The 16,616-nt window shown below is 37.0% G+C and overlaps 1 protein-coding gene across 1 annotated transcript in view; it reads right to left on the reverse strand.

Annotated features, from left to right (window-relative positions):
- Positions 1-16,616, reverse strand: part of MAN1A2 (mannosidase alpha class 1A member 2) — a 234,726-nt gene that overhangs the window by 166,620 nt on the left and 51,490 nt on the right. The window contains exons 3-4 of the mRNA XM_049879976.1: positions 14,110-14,206; positions 1,205-1,323 (exon numbers count right to left, since the gene is read on the reverse strand). Of these exons, the coding sequence (XP_049735933.1) occupies positions 1,205-1,323; positions 14,110-14,206 (216 nt within the window). The remainder of the gene's footprint in view (positions 1-1,204; positions 1,324-14,109; positions 14,207-16,616) is intronic.

Consider the following 16,616-nt stretch of genomic DNA (forward strand, 5'->3'; position numbering starts at 1 on the left):
GCCTCTTGGTCTATGCACAGGTTCTTCGTGAGCACAATTAAGTGTTCTGGAATTTCTATTCTTTGCAATAGCTTCTGAATGACCTTCAGCAAAATTTTACTTGCATGTGATATTAATGATATTGTCCGATAATTTCTGCATTCTGTTGGATCACCTTTCTTTGAAATGGGCACAAACAAGGATCTCTTCCAGTCAGTTGACCAAGTAGGTGTCTTCCAGACTTCTTGGCACAGACGAGTGAGCGCTTCCAGTGCTGCATACGTTTGTTGAAACACCTCAACTGGTATTCTGTCAATTCCTGGAGTCTTGTTTTTTGTCCAAGCTTTCATTGCCGCTTGGACCTCCTCCTTCAGTACCATTGGTTCTTGATCATATGCTACCTCCTGAAATGGTTGACCGTCGACCAATTCTTTTTGGTACAGTGATTCTGTGAGGACCAGCTCTGGTGGCTGGTGGTCAGAGAAAGGTTGCACAGGCAGTTGGTGAAGAAGGATAGAATCTTCCCAGCCTGTGACCTAACCTTGGAGGGAGAGAGAGAGAGAGAGAAAGGCCAGCTGGTCTGAAGCACAGGGAGTTGTGCAGACTCCTGAGCCTATAACTAGTACCAGATGACCTGGCCCAAGGAGGCCAGGAACGTTCTGACATGGCTCAGCGTAGCCAGGGACAAAGTCTGACCTAACTCTGGGTTACTAGTGTGAGAGAGAAAGTGCCACAGATACGGCTGGATCATGGAAACATTAGAAGGTGAAGCCTGGATCCACTTCCACGTGGTGACTGGATTCATGGTGATACATACATGCAATTAGTGATAAAGGTGGGGTTTTCCCACCTTGTTCATTTAGTAGTACAGTTGGCACAGACAGGCATAGGCCTAATTATAAAGGGTCATCGGTGCTGCACCAAATCATTTTTTTTTAAAAAACCCTCTTATTTATAAAGTATTTTATGGTTTAATGCTATTTATAGTTCATTATTTTTTTTTCTTATACATACCACATTGCCTCAAATGATAAGCGTAAAAGGAAGATATTGAAGAAGAGTATGTATTTTATAGAAAAATTAAATAATTGATAATCCTAAAAGAAGAAAGGGGACTTAGTGTCAGGATTTCCTTAAACTGATAGTATAATGTTCAAAAACTACTGTGATCAGACACTGTCTTTTCACAGCCACTCTAAGAGATAATTATCAATCATGTACTCACCACACTGAAATCAAGGTTGTCTTCAACCCATTTTTTCCCATCTTGGAATTCATCATGAAGTCCCATGATATAAAGGGTATCCAAAGCATCTACTATAGTAGCACCCATTTGTGAACTTCCTATATTTGCAGGGGAAAAAAAAAAATCTATCATTAAAAAGATGCCCTTTATACAAGGCCTATTTTAATTATGTGTGTGTATGTATGTATGTACACACATATATACATATCTAAAACCCACTGCCATAGAGTCGATTCTGACTCATAGCAACCCTACAGGACAGAATAGAACTGCCCCATAGGGTTTCCAAGGAGTGGCTGGTGGATTCAAATTGTCATCCTTTTGGTTGGCAGTCAAGCTCTTAACCACTGCACCACCAGAACTCCAAATATATACATATAATATATATACACACATACATATACATATGTATGTATATACATGTAAAATATAACCAAAATAATATGAGGACCAAAAAAAGAATACCCAATACAGTCCACTTTCTCACTGCAACAGATAATATACATCATTTAGCATGTTTTCCTAAAGATGGCATATTGATAATACAAAAGTTAAAGGAAGGTAAAACAGGTGTAAACTGTCATTTGATGCTTTCTGTTGAAGAGTTAATGAGTCTTTCAGGAAGTTCCTGGACTGAACAAGAGTATCCTGGAACAGAAAACTCATGTTGATTAAGACATGTTAATATAGACAGTAAGCCATGTGAACTATTTGCATTCTCAAAGTTCAGAACTAACAACTGCATTGCTGGGGTGGGAGAGGATCCATCTATCTGCCCCCTGTTAGTTACTCTTTTACTATACTGCTAGATTTGCTTTGCTAGTATTTTATTTAGAATTTATACAGTTATGTTTATTTATTTAATTTTGACCTGTTTTCTTACACTAGTCTTCCAACATTAAATATATGAATTTGGGCTTTTTTTGTCGGGGGGGGCGTTGGGGGAGAGATGGAGAAATGCCCTTTATACATTGAAGAAGTTTTGTTCTAGTACCAGTTTGCTAAGAATTTTTATCATGGACAGATACTGAATATTGTTAAATGATTTTTTGCATCTGAGATGATATGACTTTTATTTTATCCCCTTAATATCTTTAATTATATTGATGGATTGGCAAATCTGAAACCAACCATATATTCATGAGATAAACCCCACTTGGTCATGATGTGTTACTCTTTATATACTAATGAGTTAGAGTTACTAAGACTTTGGTTGAGTTCCTGGGTGCTGCAAATGGTTTATGCACTCAGCTGCTAATCAAAAGGTTGGAGGTTCAAGTCCACCCTGAAGCCCCTTTAAAGAAAGCCCTGACGATTTACTTCTGAAAAATCAGGCATTATAAACTCTACAGAGGTTTGTCATGAGTTGGAACTGACAAGATGGCAAATGGAACTGGAAAGATCTGGTTACGAATTTTTGTGTCTATGTTCATGAGGGATAGTTTCCTTTTCTTATATTTGTCTGGTTTTGGATTAGGGTTTGATGATGTCACCAAGAAGATATAACACTTCTAAATGTGCAAACATGTAACAAGAATACTTCAAAATACATGAAGAAAATATTGATAGAACTGAAAGGAGAAAGGCACAAATTCAAAATTAAAGTTTGGGACTTCAATACTCCTTATTTGTATCAAACCAAAATTGATATCCTTACTATTACTAATATCAAACCAAAATTGATATCCTTACTATTAGAGAAATTGAATGTGTAGATCTAAAAGCTCCTGGGGGGGGGGGAACTCCAGATGCAGATGGTTTCACTACATTATATACCAAACATACGAAGAAAAAAGTAAAACCATTATACCAAATTATACCAAACACACAAGTAAAAAAAAAAGACCAACTGTGCACAGTATCTTCCAAAACACTGAAGCGCAGAGAACGTTTCTCAATTCATTTTATGAGGCCAGCATTGGTCTGATACCAAAACAAGACAAAGACAGTACAACTACAGAACAATATGGATATAAAAATCCTTAACAAAGTATTAGCAAAAAAAATCCAACAATATGTAAAAGGAACAATACATCGCAGCCAAGTGTGGTCTATTCCAGGAATGAAAAGCTGGTTTAATATTTAAAACTCAATGAAAATTCAATCACATTATTAAAGAAGAAAAATGACATGATCATATCAATTGATGCAGAAAAAAACTTTTTGACAAAATTCAATACCCACTCGTGATTAAAAAAAAAAAACTGAACAAAATAGGAAAAAAGAAGGGAACTTTTTCAACTTGATACAAAAATAAAAGAAGAAGAACCTAGAGTTAATACCATACTTAATGGTGAAAGACGGCCTGCTTTACCCCTAAACTCTCGAACAAGGTAGGGATGCCAGTTCTTATCATTCGACATAGTATTGGAAGTCCAGCTAGTAGAATAGGGCAAAAAAAGGAAACCAGAAATACGCAGATTTCCCTATTGCAGATGCCATGATTATCTATATAAAGAATTCCAAGGAATATTAAAAAAAAATTTTTTCCCTAGAACTGTGAGTTTACAATGTTGCAAGACATGCCCAAACACATATACCACACAATCAATATTTCTATATACCAGCAATGAACATATGGAAATTGAAATTAAACATTCAATACTATTCACAATGGCTAAGAAAGTTAAATACTTAGTTATAAATCTAATATAATGTGTGCAAGATCTGTATGCAGAAAAAATGCTCTCCTCTTCAAAATGCTGCTGAAAGCAATCAAAGAATACCTTTATTTCAGTATGAGAAACACACCGTCATCTTAGTCACGTATTCTCCAAAATTCATCTATAAGTTTAATGCAACTTCTGTCAAAGTAGTCAGTTTTTGTAAACATAGACAAGTTGATTGATATGGACTCACGAAGGAACTAAAATAATTAAAAACAATTTTGAAAAAGAAAGCTGGAGGAATCACATAAATTAATTCTAAGACTTATACACAGCTATTGTAATGAAGACAGTGTGGTATTAGAGTCAGGATACATATATTGATCAATGAAAGGAAAAAAATTCTAGAAATAGATGACACAAAAACGTTCAATGGATTTCTGACAAAGATGCCAAGTTAATTCAATGGGGAAAGGGTAAACTCCAAAAAAATGGTATTGGAACAGGATAGCTAAAAGGGAAAAAGTACGCCTCGACTTTATCACATTCACATATAAAAATTAACTCAAAATAGGTCACAGATTTAAATGTAAAAGCTGAAAGTATAAAACTCTCAAAAGAAAACACAAAGGAAAATCTTCACGATCTGGAGGTAGGCAGATTTCTAAAACAGGACCAAAACACAAATCACAAAAGAAAAAATGATAAACTGAATGTCATGGATCAAATTGTGTCCCCCAAGGTGTCTGTCAACTTGACTGGGCCATGATTCCCAATGTTGTGTGGTTGTCTACCATTTTGTCATCTGATATGATTTTCCTGTGTGTTGTAGACCCTGCCTCTAGGTTGTGTTGATGGAATGAGATTCAATCTACAGGACTGGGTGATGTCTTAGGTCAATCTCTTTTGGGACGTGGAAGGGAGAGATGAGTAGGGAGACAGGGGGACCTTACAGAACCAAGAAGCAAGAGCCGGGAGAATAGCTCATCCTTTGGACCCACGGTCCCTGTGCTGAGAAGCTCCTCAACCTGGGAAGATTGATGACAAGGACTTTCCCCCACAGCTGACAGAGAAACCCTTTCCCTGGACCTAACGCCCTCAATTTGGACTTCTAGCCACTACGCTGTAAAGTATAAACTTCTATTTGTTGAAGCATCCACTTGTGGTATTTTTGTTATAGAGCACTAGATAACTAAGACACTGAACTTTATCAAAATTTAAAACTTTTGCTCTTCAAAATGGAAATGCACTTGTACACAAATATTTATAGCCAAAACTTGGAAACAACCCAATCTTACAATAATTGGTAAATGGTAGGCAAGCACTGGTATATCCACACAATGGAATAATACTTAGCAACAGACAGGAATTAAGTACTAATGCATGCTATATGGATGAGTATCAAAGTAAGTATGCCAAGTAAAAGACATCATACAAAAAAACTACATACTGAATGATTCCATTTTGATGACACTCTAGAAAATGCAAAAGCTCTGGTGGCATAGTGGTTAAGAGCCTGGACACAAACGGTTTGGTTTTTTTTTTTTTTTTTTAATGTAAACTCATCTATAGTGACTGAAAGTACATCAGTAATTGGGTAGGGATTGGAAAAAGAAATTTTGCAGGGATGACAGATACATTCATTATCTCGATTGCGGTGATTGTCAAAATTATTAAGTTATTAAGTTCTTATACTTTAAATACAGATAGTTTACTGCATATCGATTATGCCCCAAAAAAGCTGTTTTTTTAAAAAATGGAAATGCACAGGCTGTTGTATAAGAAATTCCTGAGTTGTGAGGTAATCTCCTAGTATAATAAGGGAGTGGCTTAGTAAATGGCTTTTCCAGGTGAAGAGCGTAACTATAAGCTTTACGCTCTCATCAGATACTATGGAGCCCAAGAAAACTCTACTAGAAAGGACATGTTTGCTCCTTCTCTGTGTGGCCATCTCAGTTTTGGTAAGATTTTGTCTCCTTGATTAAATCAAGGAATCTGATCTATGCTTATTAAAAAAAAAAAAAAAACCCTTGCTGTAGTCAATTCCGACTCATAGCAACTCTATAGGACAGAAAAGAACTGCCCCATAGCGTTTTCAAAGCTGTAAATCATTTCGGAAGCAGATTGCCACATCTTTCTCCCACTGAGTGGCTGGTCGGTTCAAACAGCTGACATTTTGGTTAGCAGCCAAGCACTTAACCACTGGGTCACCAGAGTTCCCATCTATGCTTACAGTCCGATACAACTGAACTTTTCTGGCTTACCTTAATTTCCAAGAAATACACTACTGCCTTTGTTCAGTCCTGTATTATCTTTTTTCTAGAATTCTCAATTAGACTAGTAAATATAGTCATATTTGCAATGGTCTCAAATGCCTTACTCATACTTCTCACCTTGACATTCAAGATCCTTCTTATTTTTTGGTAACACCCTACCCAGAATTCTACTATATTCTAACCGAACTGGACTACTTGTTATTCTCCGATCATACTACACACTTTTTCCCCTCTGAAATCAGTGATAACTCTCCTCCCTCCTATTTTTACTTCAAAAAACAACTCTACCATAAATTCCATCTTTTCTTTTATTCCCACAGTCAGATGGAATACCAGAATGTAAGTTATTTCATTGATTTTTGCTGTCAAATATTTTTACTAAGTTCAATGTTTTCAAAATAATTCATAGCTATTTCAAGAATAATTAACAATCATTTTGCCATTGCTCAAATCAATAGAAATGGAAAGATAATGGCCAGAGAGCAAAATCTGAATTGCACGTTATATATATTCACATATAAAATGTGAATCATCATAAAATGTTTAGAATCTCCTTATTATTGTATACTTACAAATGACTAAAAACATGTAAGGAATAGCCAAAAAGGAAAGGAGATTTAAAAAAGATGATGACGACAACTAAAAATGGCCAAATAGAAAGCATAAAAATATGTCAGAAAAAAGTCTGAATATTTCTATTACAATCAACATAAATGATCTCTCCAACTTAAAGACAAAGATTATCAGGCTCTATTTTTAAATCATGCTATTAAAAAAGCTATATGCCATTTATAAGAAATAAATTTAAAACAGAAAGGCTAGGAATATTAAAAGTAAATAGATGTTAGAATATACGCAATGTAAAAATTAACCAAAAACAGCTTAGACAAAAGAAAAGTTACATGAGTATCAAACCAAATAATCTCTACACCAAAAAGTACTGGTTCATATAAAGAAAGTAATTACATGCTAATGAAAGGTACATCTAGGAAAGTAGAACAATCTCAAACCTGCATGCACTTAGTAACAGGTTAAAAACATCTTAATAAAAACAGAAAAAATAAACAAATGCCCTATTACCGTGAGGATTTTTAACAGACTTCTCACAGTAACTGACACTTTAAGTGGCCGGGAAAAAAATGAAAATCAATGAGAATATTTTAAAAAAATGATCTAATAGAAATATGTAAATTCCACTCAAACACAATAAGACATTTGCAGAAAAGACTAGGAAATAAAATCTCAAAAAATCGGTATTTTATGCATACATTCTCTCATCAAGCTCATTTAAGTTAGAAATAACAAAAAGAACTTATTTATACACACACATATAGATATACACACATGAAAACATATCTACATACATACATACACACACACTCTCTCTCGGAAAATAAAAGGCACACCTCAAAAAGCATTGCAAAGTAAAAGAATCCTCTTCCTCAAATTGAATTTCCTTCTTTTAAGTGTGCAAAAAAGCCTATCTCTAACAAAAAATTTTCATTTCTCCAGAATATTTAAGTAAAGTAATTCAGTATAATTAATCACTATTGAAAAAATTAGTATCAGCGCTAACTTATGCCCAACATTTTCTCTCCCCACTCAACTTTTCCCTCTCCAGAGGTAAGCTCTAATTGGGCAAAAACAAATCAATATATCTCACCCTTCTAGGAATAGCATTTGTGGCTCAAAGGCAGGCACATTTCAAATGCTACATAATTTTTTAATAATCAAAGCTAAGAAAAATGAAAAAGGATACGTTTTAAGTTAATGTTTTCCAAATAATCTAGGACATTATGAATAAAGGTTCGATATCCAACCTATATGTTCCTACAGTAATAGAGAGACTAAACTTCCTTCTAAGATTCTGGTTCCGTAAAGGTCTGCTGAATTTGGGATGTCAAACGAGACACTGAGAACCATCCTTCTCTTAAGACTTTTTCTATTAAAAAAAAAAAAAAACTCCAATCATACTAACAAGAATCTGAGTAGCAGGGGCGGGGGTTTGGGGACCATGGTTTCAGGGGACATCTAGGTCAACTGGCATAATAAAATCTATTAGGAAAACATCCTGCATCCCACCTTGGAGAGGGGCATCTGGGGTCTTAAAAGCTAGCAAGCAGCCATCTAAGATGCATCAATTGGTCTCAACCCACCCAGATCAAAGGAGAATGAAGAATACCAAGGACACAAGGTAATTATGAGCTCAAGAGACAGAAAGGGCCACATAAACCAGAGACTACATCAGCCGGAGACCAGAAGAGCTAGATGATGCCTGGCTACAATGGCTAACTACCCTGACAGGAAACACAACAGAGAACCCCCGAGGGAGCAGGAGAGCAGTGGGATGCAGACCCCAAATTCTCTTAAAAAGACCAGACTTAATGGTCTGACTGAGACTAGAAGGACCCCGGTAGTCATGGCCCCCAGGCCTTCTGTTGGCCCAGGACAGGAACCATTCCCAAAGCCAACTCTTCAGACAGGGATTGGACTGGACAATGGGTTGGAGAGGGATGCTGGGGAGGAGTGAGCTTCTTGGAGCAGGTGGTCACTTGAGACTATGTTGGCATCTCCTGCCTGCAGGAGTTAGAAGGGAGTTAGAAGAGGGGGTTAGAAGCTGGCGAAATGGACATGAAAGAGAGAGTGGAGGGAAGGAGCGGGTTGTCTCATCAGGGGAAGAGCAACTGGGAGTATGTAGCAAGATGTGTATAAGTTTTTGTGTGAGAGACTGACTTGATTTGTAAACTTTCACTTAAAGCACAATAAAATTTTTTTTTAAATCTGAAATGCAGAAAAAGAATAGAATAAATAGGAAACAACTTCTTAAATAAATTCTTTAATAAACTAACTGCATATTAAAAATCATAAGGCAAAACATATAATAAGGGATCCATTCCTACTGAGCTTATTTGGCTGATAAAAGCTGTAACCACTTGTTTTAGTTATCTAGTGCTGCTATAACAGAAATACCACAAGCGGATGGCTTTAACAAAGAGAAGTTTATTTCCTCATAGTAAAGCAGGCTGAAAGTCCAAATTTAGGGTGTCAGCTCCAGGGCAAGGTTTTCTCTCTCTGTCGGCCTTCTCATCAATCTTCCCCCAGACTAGGAGCTTCTCTGCACAGGGACCCCGGGTCCAAAGTACATGCTCTGCTCCCAGCACTGCTTTCTTGGTGGTATGAGGTCCCCAACTCTCCTTGCTTCCCTTTCCTTTTTATCTCTTGAGAGATAAAAGGCGGTGCTGGCCACACCATGGGAAACTCCCTTTACATTGGATTAGGGAGGTGATCATGTAAGGGTGTCACAATCCCAACCTAATGCTCTTCAACATAAAATTACAATTACAAAATGGAGGACAACCATAGAATACTGGGAATCATGGCCTGACCAAGTTGATACACACATTTTTAAACCAAAAAAAACCCCGTTGCCATCGAGTTGTTTCCGACTCAGAGAGATCCTATAGGACAGAGGACTGCCCCCCTCAGAGTTTCCAAGGAGCGCCTGGTGGATTTGAACTGCAGACCTTTTGGTTAAGTCGTAGCTCTTAATCACTATGCCATCAGGGTTTCCACACACATTTTTGGGGGGACATAATTCAATCCATGACACCACTCAAAAACTAATGAAAAATATAAACAACTAATTTAGACTACTGAAAATTCTACAGATTGCATTTTCACTTTTTCTACTGTGTTCACTATCATTTTCCTCATACAATACATTTTTCCCGTGTGTTGATAACAATATTTTTCTACCCTTAAGCTTTACTAAAGCAGTATAAAACAGCAGTTAGGAGCCTGGACCTTGGTAGCAGACTGCATAGATTCAAATTCTGACTCTACTCTTTACTAACTGTATGATCTTGGGCAAGTTATTTAAACCTCTCTGCACTTCAGTTTCCTCATCTGTAAAAGTGAGAACAATAATAATACCTGTCTCACAGGGGACAGTGGTTAAGAGCTATGGCTGTTAACCAAAAGGCTGGCAGTTTGAATCCACCAGCTGCTCCTTGGAAATCCTATGCGGCAGTTCTACTCTGTCCTACAGAGTCACTACGAGTCGCAATCAACTCGACAGCAACAGGTCTGGTGTTTTTCCACAGGGTTGTTGTGAGTACTAAATAAGTTCATTCTCATAAATCACTTAGATCAGTCTTTGGCATATGGTATATACTATGTAAATATCATTGGCATTATTATTAATGTGTTTATGACTATTGTTCTAAAGGAAAATCTAGTTTTATTCACATATCCAATTACAGAATCGCTAAAGTAAATAACTGACCTCATGCCAGAGTAATAGCAAGAATGTAAATCTCTTTTATTGGACTATCCTTATATTCCCTTTTAAATAGACGATCACTGGCAAAATCTTGCTGCTGAACTCAGTTAACTGAGAATGAAAAAGATAATTTGTAAAGTCTCCTTTTACAATTAAAAAAAAAAACCCAGTTGCTGTCTGGTCAATTGGGACTCATGGCCACCTCATATATTTCAGAGTAGAAATGTGCATAGGGTTTTAAATGTCTGTGACCTTTCAGAAGTAGATCACCAAGCCTTTCTTCTGAGGTGCCTCTGGGTGGATTAAAACCTCCAACCTCTCAGTTAGTAGTCAAGCTCTGAACCATCTGTACCACTCAGGGACTCCTTCCAACTCTAGCCTCCTTTAACTTCTCTGAACTTACAAATGACTCTCAGTTTACCTAGTAAATCAACTTAAATGCTCCTAACGACCAGCTGGCAAGAACTCTCCTGACAACAACGTGAACCTTGTTATGTCCCAGTCATCATGCTCCAACCTAACCAAATAATACAGGTAAGTCCCCAGCTTATGACAGGGTTCCATTCCAAAGACTCCGTCGTAAATTGGTTCTAACGTAAGGAGAATACCTCTTTTTGTTTGTTTGTTTTCATTATTATTGCCTTTTATTATCGCTATCTTCATAAATTATAATACTGAACACCTGAGAATGATAATATCAGCAAATTACATGGTGCAACACTGTATACAGTACATATTTCTAACAAAAAAAAAAAGAGTCTTAAGTGCTGTTCATCATAACTCAAATACGTCATAAATCCGGGACTATCTGTAATCTACAAAGTTTACATCTGAACCAGTCTGATGGAATTACCATAAATTAAAACTACCTTTCACAAAAAACAAAGGCTATTATTTTTAAAAAGAAAAACCATTAAGTCAAAACTTCTTCATTACGATTTTTTAACACAATTATATTCAGTTAGGAAACAGCCCTTTCACTCACTGAAATATATTGCCTTATAAAGAATGAAATTTTAAGCTACCTGAATGTTCATTTAGCTTCTGAACTTAAATTCAGCAAAAAAAAAAATTCCTTATATAGTTATTATGATGATTAAAATGAAATACTGTATATTATGTACCTACCGCCTTGCCTAGGACCAGTAGTTATTTGGTAAATGTCAATGCATTCGATGTTCTAAGGAATATGGTTTGAAAAGACAAATAGAAAAATTAACATCAAACTTTCACTTTCAACACACCTTTATACTCCAATCCTTCGAAAGAAATCACAGTTTACCATTGAGTTCACTATAAAAGGATAACTACTAGAAAGGGGGATCTAGTTTTAATTAATGCACTAGTTTTATTTTAATGCACTAAGGTCTCATATTGTGGCAGCCACAAAGTCATGGGAACTTTTCAATTTGTTAACTCTGTTAAGGAGAAGTACTTTATTTCATTCAATCATAGCTGCTAAATTAAATGTCACATTAGAGATCTCTGGTGTCACTGATTATCTAAAGGAAAAGAATATCTCCCAACTCCAACACCTCTCAAACCCTGGGAAATTATCTTTTAAGCCATTTACATTTTTACACAGAGCAACCAAGCAACAGCAAACAAATAATAAGGGAAATTCTGATTTTTCGACAGCATCGCAATCAAAGAAAAGTGCTGTTACTTGGGTTATTTTGATGGAGTGTTATAATTAGTAAAAACAAACTGCACTGCAGATGACTAACATATATGCTTTTTTCCCCGTTAATATTTTCTTGACTTCACCCATCTTTACTTAAAAGATGTTTATCCCATCAAGAAGTCTTTAAAAGGGGGGAAAGGAGGCTACAAAGATTATTTTGGCAATGCTCAAGACTTACCATTGGATATATATTTCCAGTTAAACAAGGGGACTGAATTCAAGAGAGGCAGAAAGTCAGAATGAACTCAAGGTGAACAGAGCGCTCTTCCAACACCTAAATCCCTCCCGAACAATTAATGTTCCCTTAGGAACCATGGATACACGCAACAGCCCACTCAATTTACCAACCAAATCACCTTGGTAAGTTTTTCTTTTTCTTTTTTTTAATGTACATAGCACTATTACAATTTCCTATTCTTCCTCTTTTCCTCTATAATGTGCGTGTATTAGAACTGGCATTGTGCTGAAGGAAAAAAATAATTACAGATACCTACCTTCCCTGGTATAAGAGCAAAAAAATGCAGAAAAAAACTTTAAAATACTTAGAATAAATGATTTAAAAAAAAAAACCCCCGTTGCCGTTGAGTCTATTCCGACTCCTGGCAACTCTCTCTATAGAACAGAGAAGAACTGCCCCCATAGGGTTTACAAGGAGCACTTGGTGGATCTGAACTGCCGGCCTTGTGGTTAGCAACCATAGTAGCACTTAACCACTACACCACCAGGGTTTCCAAATGACAAAAGCATTTGTAATTTAATAGAAAACTGGCCATGTATCTGTTTTCCAAAGCAACTATAACTCTTGACTGCAGAAAGAAGCATGTTACTCTACTTGTTTTGTAATCATAAAAACAACTTCTATTTTCGTCTGTCATTTTTTTTTTTTTAATTGTACTTTAGATGAAGGTTTACAGAGCAAACCAGTGTCTCATTAAACAATACATATATTGTTTTGTGACACTGGTTGCCAACCCCACAATATGTCAACACTCCCTTTCTCGACCTTAGGTTCCCCATTATCAGCTTTCCTGTCCCCTCCTGTCTTCTCATCCTTGCCCCTGGGCTGGTATGCCTATTTGGTCTCATTTTGTTTTATGGGCCTGTCTAATCTTTGGCTAAAGCATAAACCTCAGGAGTGACCTCATTACTGAGCTAAAAGTGTGTCCAAGGGCCATACTCTCAAGGTTTCTCCAGTCTCTGTCAGATCAGTAAGTCTGGTCTTTTTTTTTAATGAGTTAGAATTTTGTACTATATTTTTCTCCAGCTCTATCCAGGACCCTTTATTGTGATCTCTTGTCAGAGAAGTCGGTGGTGGTAGCCAGCCACCATCTAGTTGTGCTGGACTCAGTCTGGTGGAGGCTGTGGCACTTATGGTCCATTAGTCCTTCAGATCAATCTTTCCCTTGTGCCTTTGGTTTTCTTCTTTCTCCCTTGCTCCTAATGGGGCGAGACCAGTGGAGTATGGCTGCACACAAGCTTTTAAGATCCCAGAGACTATTCACCAAAGTAGAATGTAGAACATTTTCTTTATAAACTGTTATACCAATTGAGATAGATGTTCCCAAAGACCATGGTCCCCACAGCCCTTAGCCCAGGAATTTGGTCCCTCAGGGCATTTGGATGTGTCTATGGAGCTTCCATGACCTTGCCTTCATCAAGCTGTACTGGCTTCCCCAGTACTGTGTACTGTCTTACCCTTCACGAAAGTTACCACTTATCTTTTGCCTAGTTAGTGTTTTTCCCTCTCCATCCCTTCCCTCCCTCATAACCATAAAGATTGTTTCTTTTTGTTTGTAAATCTTTTCATGAGTTTTTATAACACTGGTCTCATACAGTATTTGTCCTTTTGTAAATGACTAATTTCACTCAGCATAATGCCCTCCAGATTCATCCATGTTGTGAGATGAAAAGCATGCTGCTTTAAATTACAATTACATAGAAATGTTCAGGTTTTAGAAAGTACTTTAAAAATTTAGATTCTGTTTTTAAAAATGGAGGAAGAAAATGAAAATAGTAATTAGAAAAAGAAAACTTACCAAATATGTTAGTAGAGTGTCCTTTCCTTGCAATAGGTCTGAGTTCATTATGTCCCCATCCATATATCCTATAATTATCCCAGGCATGTTTCATCATCTGAGAAAAGAAAATTATAATCTATCAATTTAGATCATTCAAAGACTGTTATTTTTATATTTCAGGTAACTTAGGTATCCTATTACCATACATCCTTACCCACTATCCTGTATCTCCCATACCAAAACCAAACCAAACCCGTTGCCGTTGAGTTGATTCCAACTCATAGCGACCCTATAGGAGAGAGCAGAGGTGCCCAATAGAGTTTCCAAGGAGTGCCTGGTGGAACCATTATGCCACCAAGGTTTCCATATCTCCCATATTCATATATTATTCCATTAACATGTTTATCACTGTGAAAATACAACATAACCCATGTTTAGCCTTGGTCTACACAACAGGAAAAAAATTATGAATGATGGACAAGTTATTTTTTGTTAGGGAGGAAAAGTGTTTGGCATTGTTTTTTTTTTTTTGGAACTGCTGTCCTTCCTTCACTGTGATTACAAGAGAGCTGTTAATCAAAGGGCACTAATTCCACCAACAATTAACTCAGCCTGGCTAGAGGGTCCCTTACCCTTAGAACAAAGGTCAGCAAACTTTTTCTTTACAGTATATATTTTAGGCTTTACAAGCCATACAGTCTCTGTCCCACCTGCTTAACCCTGCTATTGTAACACGAAAGCTGCCCCTGGACAGTAAGTAAACAAATGGGCATGTCTGTGTTTCAGTTAAACTTAATAGACTGTGGACTGGTTGGCAATTTGCCAACCCCTACCCACAATAAATAAACCCACAATAGAGAGTCCTTGAGTGGTATAAACCAAAAGGTTGGAGATCAAGTCCACCCAGAGGCACCTCAGAAGAAAAGCCTGACGGACCAAACCAAAAAAACCAAACCCAGTGCCGTCAAGTCAATTCCGACTCATAGTGACCCTATAGGACAGAGTAGAACCGCCCCATACAGTTTCCAAGGAGCACCTGCTGGATTCAAACTGTTGACCCTTTGGTTAGCAGCCGTAGCACTTAACCACTGCACCACCAGGGTTTCCTGATGGACAGGCTTCTGAAAAATTAGCCATGAAAACCCTATGGTATTGAAAATGACTCGAAGGCAACTGGTTTTACTTATTTGGTTTGATCCTAGACAAACTGATTGGATACAAGTGATTCAACTAGTTCTTTCATGCATATTGATGGGAGACAATGGGAGGGATCGCTGGGAAGGATTCTCTCCTTTTGCAGTCTCAAGTCTAATACATAATCCTAGAGCTTATGAGGGCTCTCTTCCAATACTGACAACTAAATAACAAAAGGAAAAAGACAGAGACATATCATATTCCTGACAATAAAATCTGCAGACTTGAATCCAGCCAAGCCTAATGCCCTACAGTTTAGTCCCTGACATAATAAGTTATATTTTTATATCAATTAGTTTGACTTGAGTTTCTTACAACCCAAGCTTCTGAGCTATACAATAGGAGAAATAGTAAAAAAAAAAAAAAAAAATTTGGTTTTATATATAAGCTGAATAATATAATAGTGGTCAATGGTGTCTAAAACATCCATTCACTTAACAGCACTGTTGTTGTTAGGTGCTGTCGAGTCAGCTCTGACTCATATCAACAGTATACATAACAGAACATTACTTTGCCCAGTCCTGCACCATCCTCACATCCATTGTTATGTTTGAGCCCACTGTTGTAGCCACTGTGCCAATCCATCTTGCTGAGGGTCTCCCTCTTTTTCGCTGACCCCCTGCTCAACCAAGCATGACGTCCTTCTCCAGCAACTGCTCAATTCCTTCTGATGACGTGTTCAAAACAAGGGAGATGAAGTCTCACTATCCTCACTTCTAAGGAGCATTCTGGCTGTTCTTTCTCAGTACGCTACTCATTAAAACATTTCCCAACTTGTTTTACGTAGCCAGTATTATGGCATTCCCATGTATATGAGAAAAGAACTACGCTCTATAAGGTTTTCAGTGCTGAATTTTCAGAAGTACGTCTCTAGGCGTTTCTTCCAAGACACCTCTGGGTAGACTTCAATCTCAAACTTTAGGTTAGCAGCTCATTAACCATTTGCACCACTCAGGGACTCCCTCAGACACCAAAATCAGACAAAAGACATTGCCAAGAAAACTAAAGACCAATATATTTCAAGAACACACAGGCAAAATTCCTTAACAAAAATTAGCAAAATAAAGGATAATACAACATGACCAAATGCAGTTTATCCCAGGAATATAAGACTAATATAACATTCATAAATCAGTCAATATAATTCACTATGGTAACAGAATAAGGATGAAAAATCATATAATCACCTTTATGGATACAGACAAAGTCAAATTCAATACCCATTCATGATTTAAAAAAAAAAAAAAACTATCTGTAAACTATAACTACAAGGGAATGTCCTCAATCTGATAAAAAGTATCTTCAGAAAACCTACAGCTAACATCTTATTT

Source organism: Elephas maximus, chromosome 3 (assembly GCF_024166365.1).
Source record: "Elephas maximus indicus isolate mEleMax1 chromosome 3, mEleMax1 primary haplotype, whole genome shotgun sequence".
NCBI classification, from domain to species: Eukaryota; Metazoa; Chordata; class Mammalia; order Proboscidea; family Elephantidae; genus Elephas; species Elephas maximus.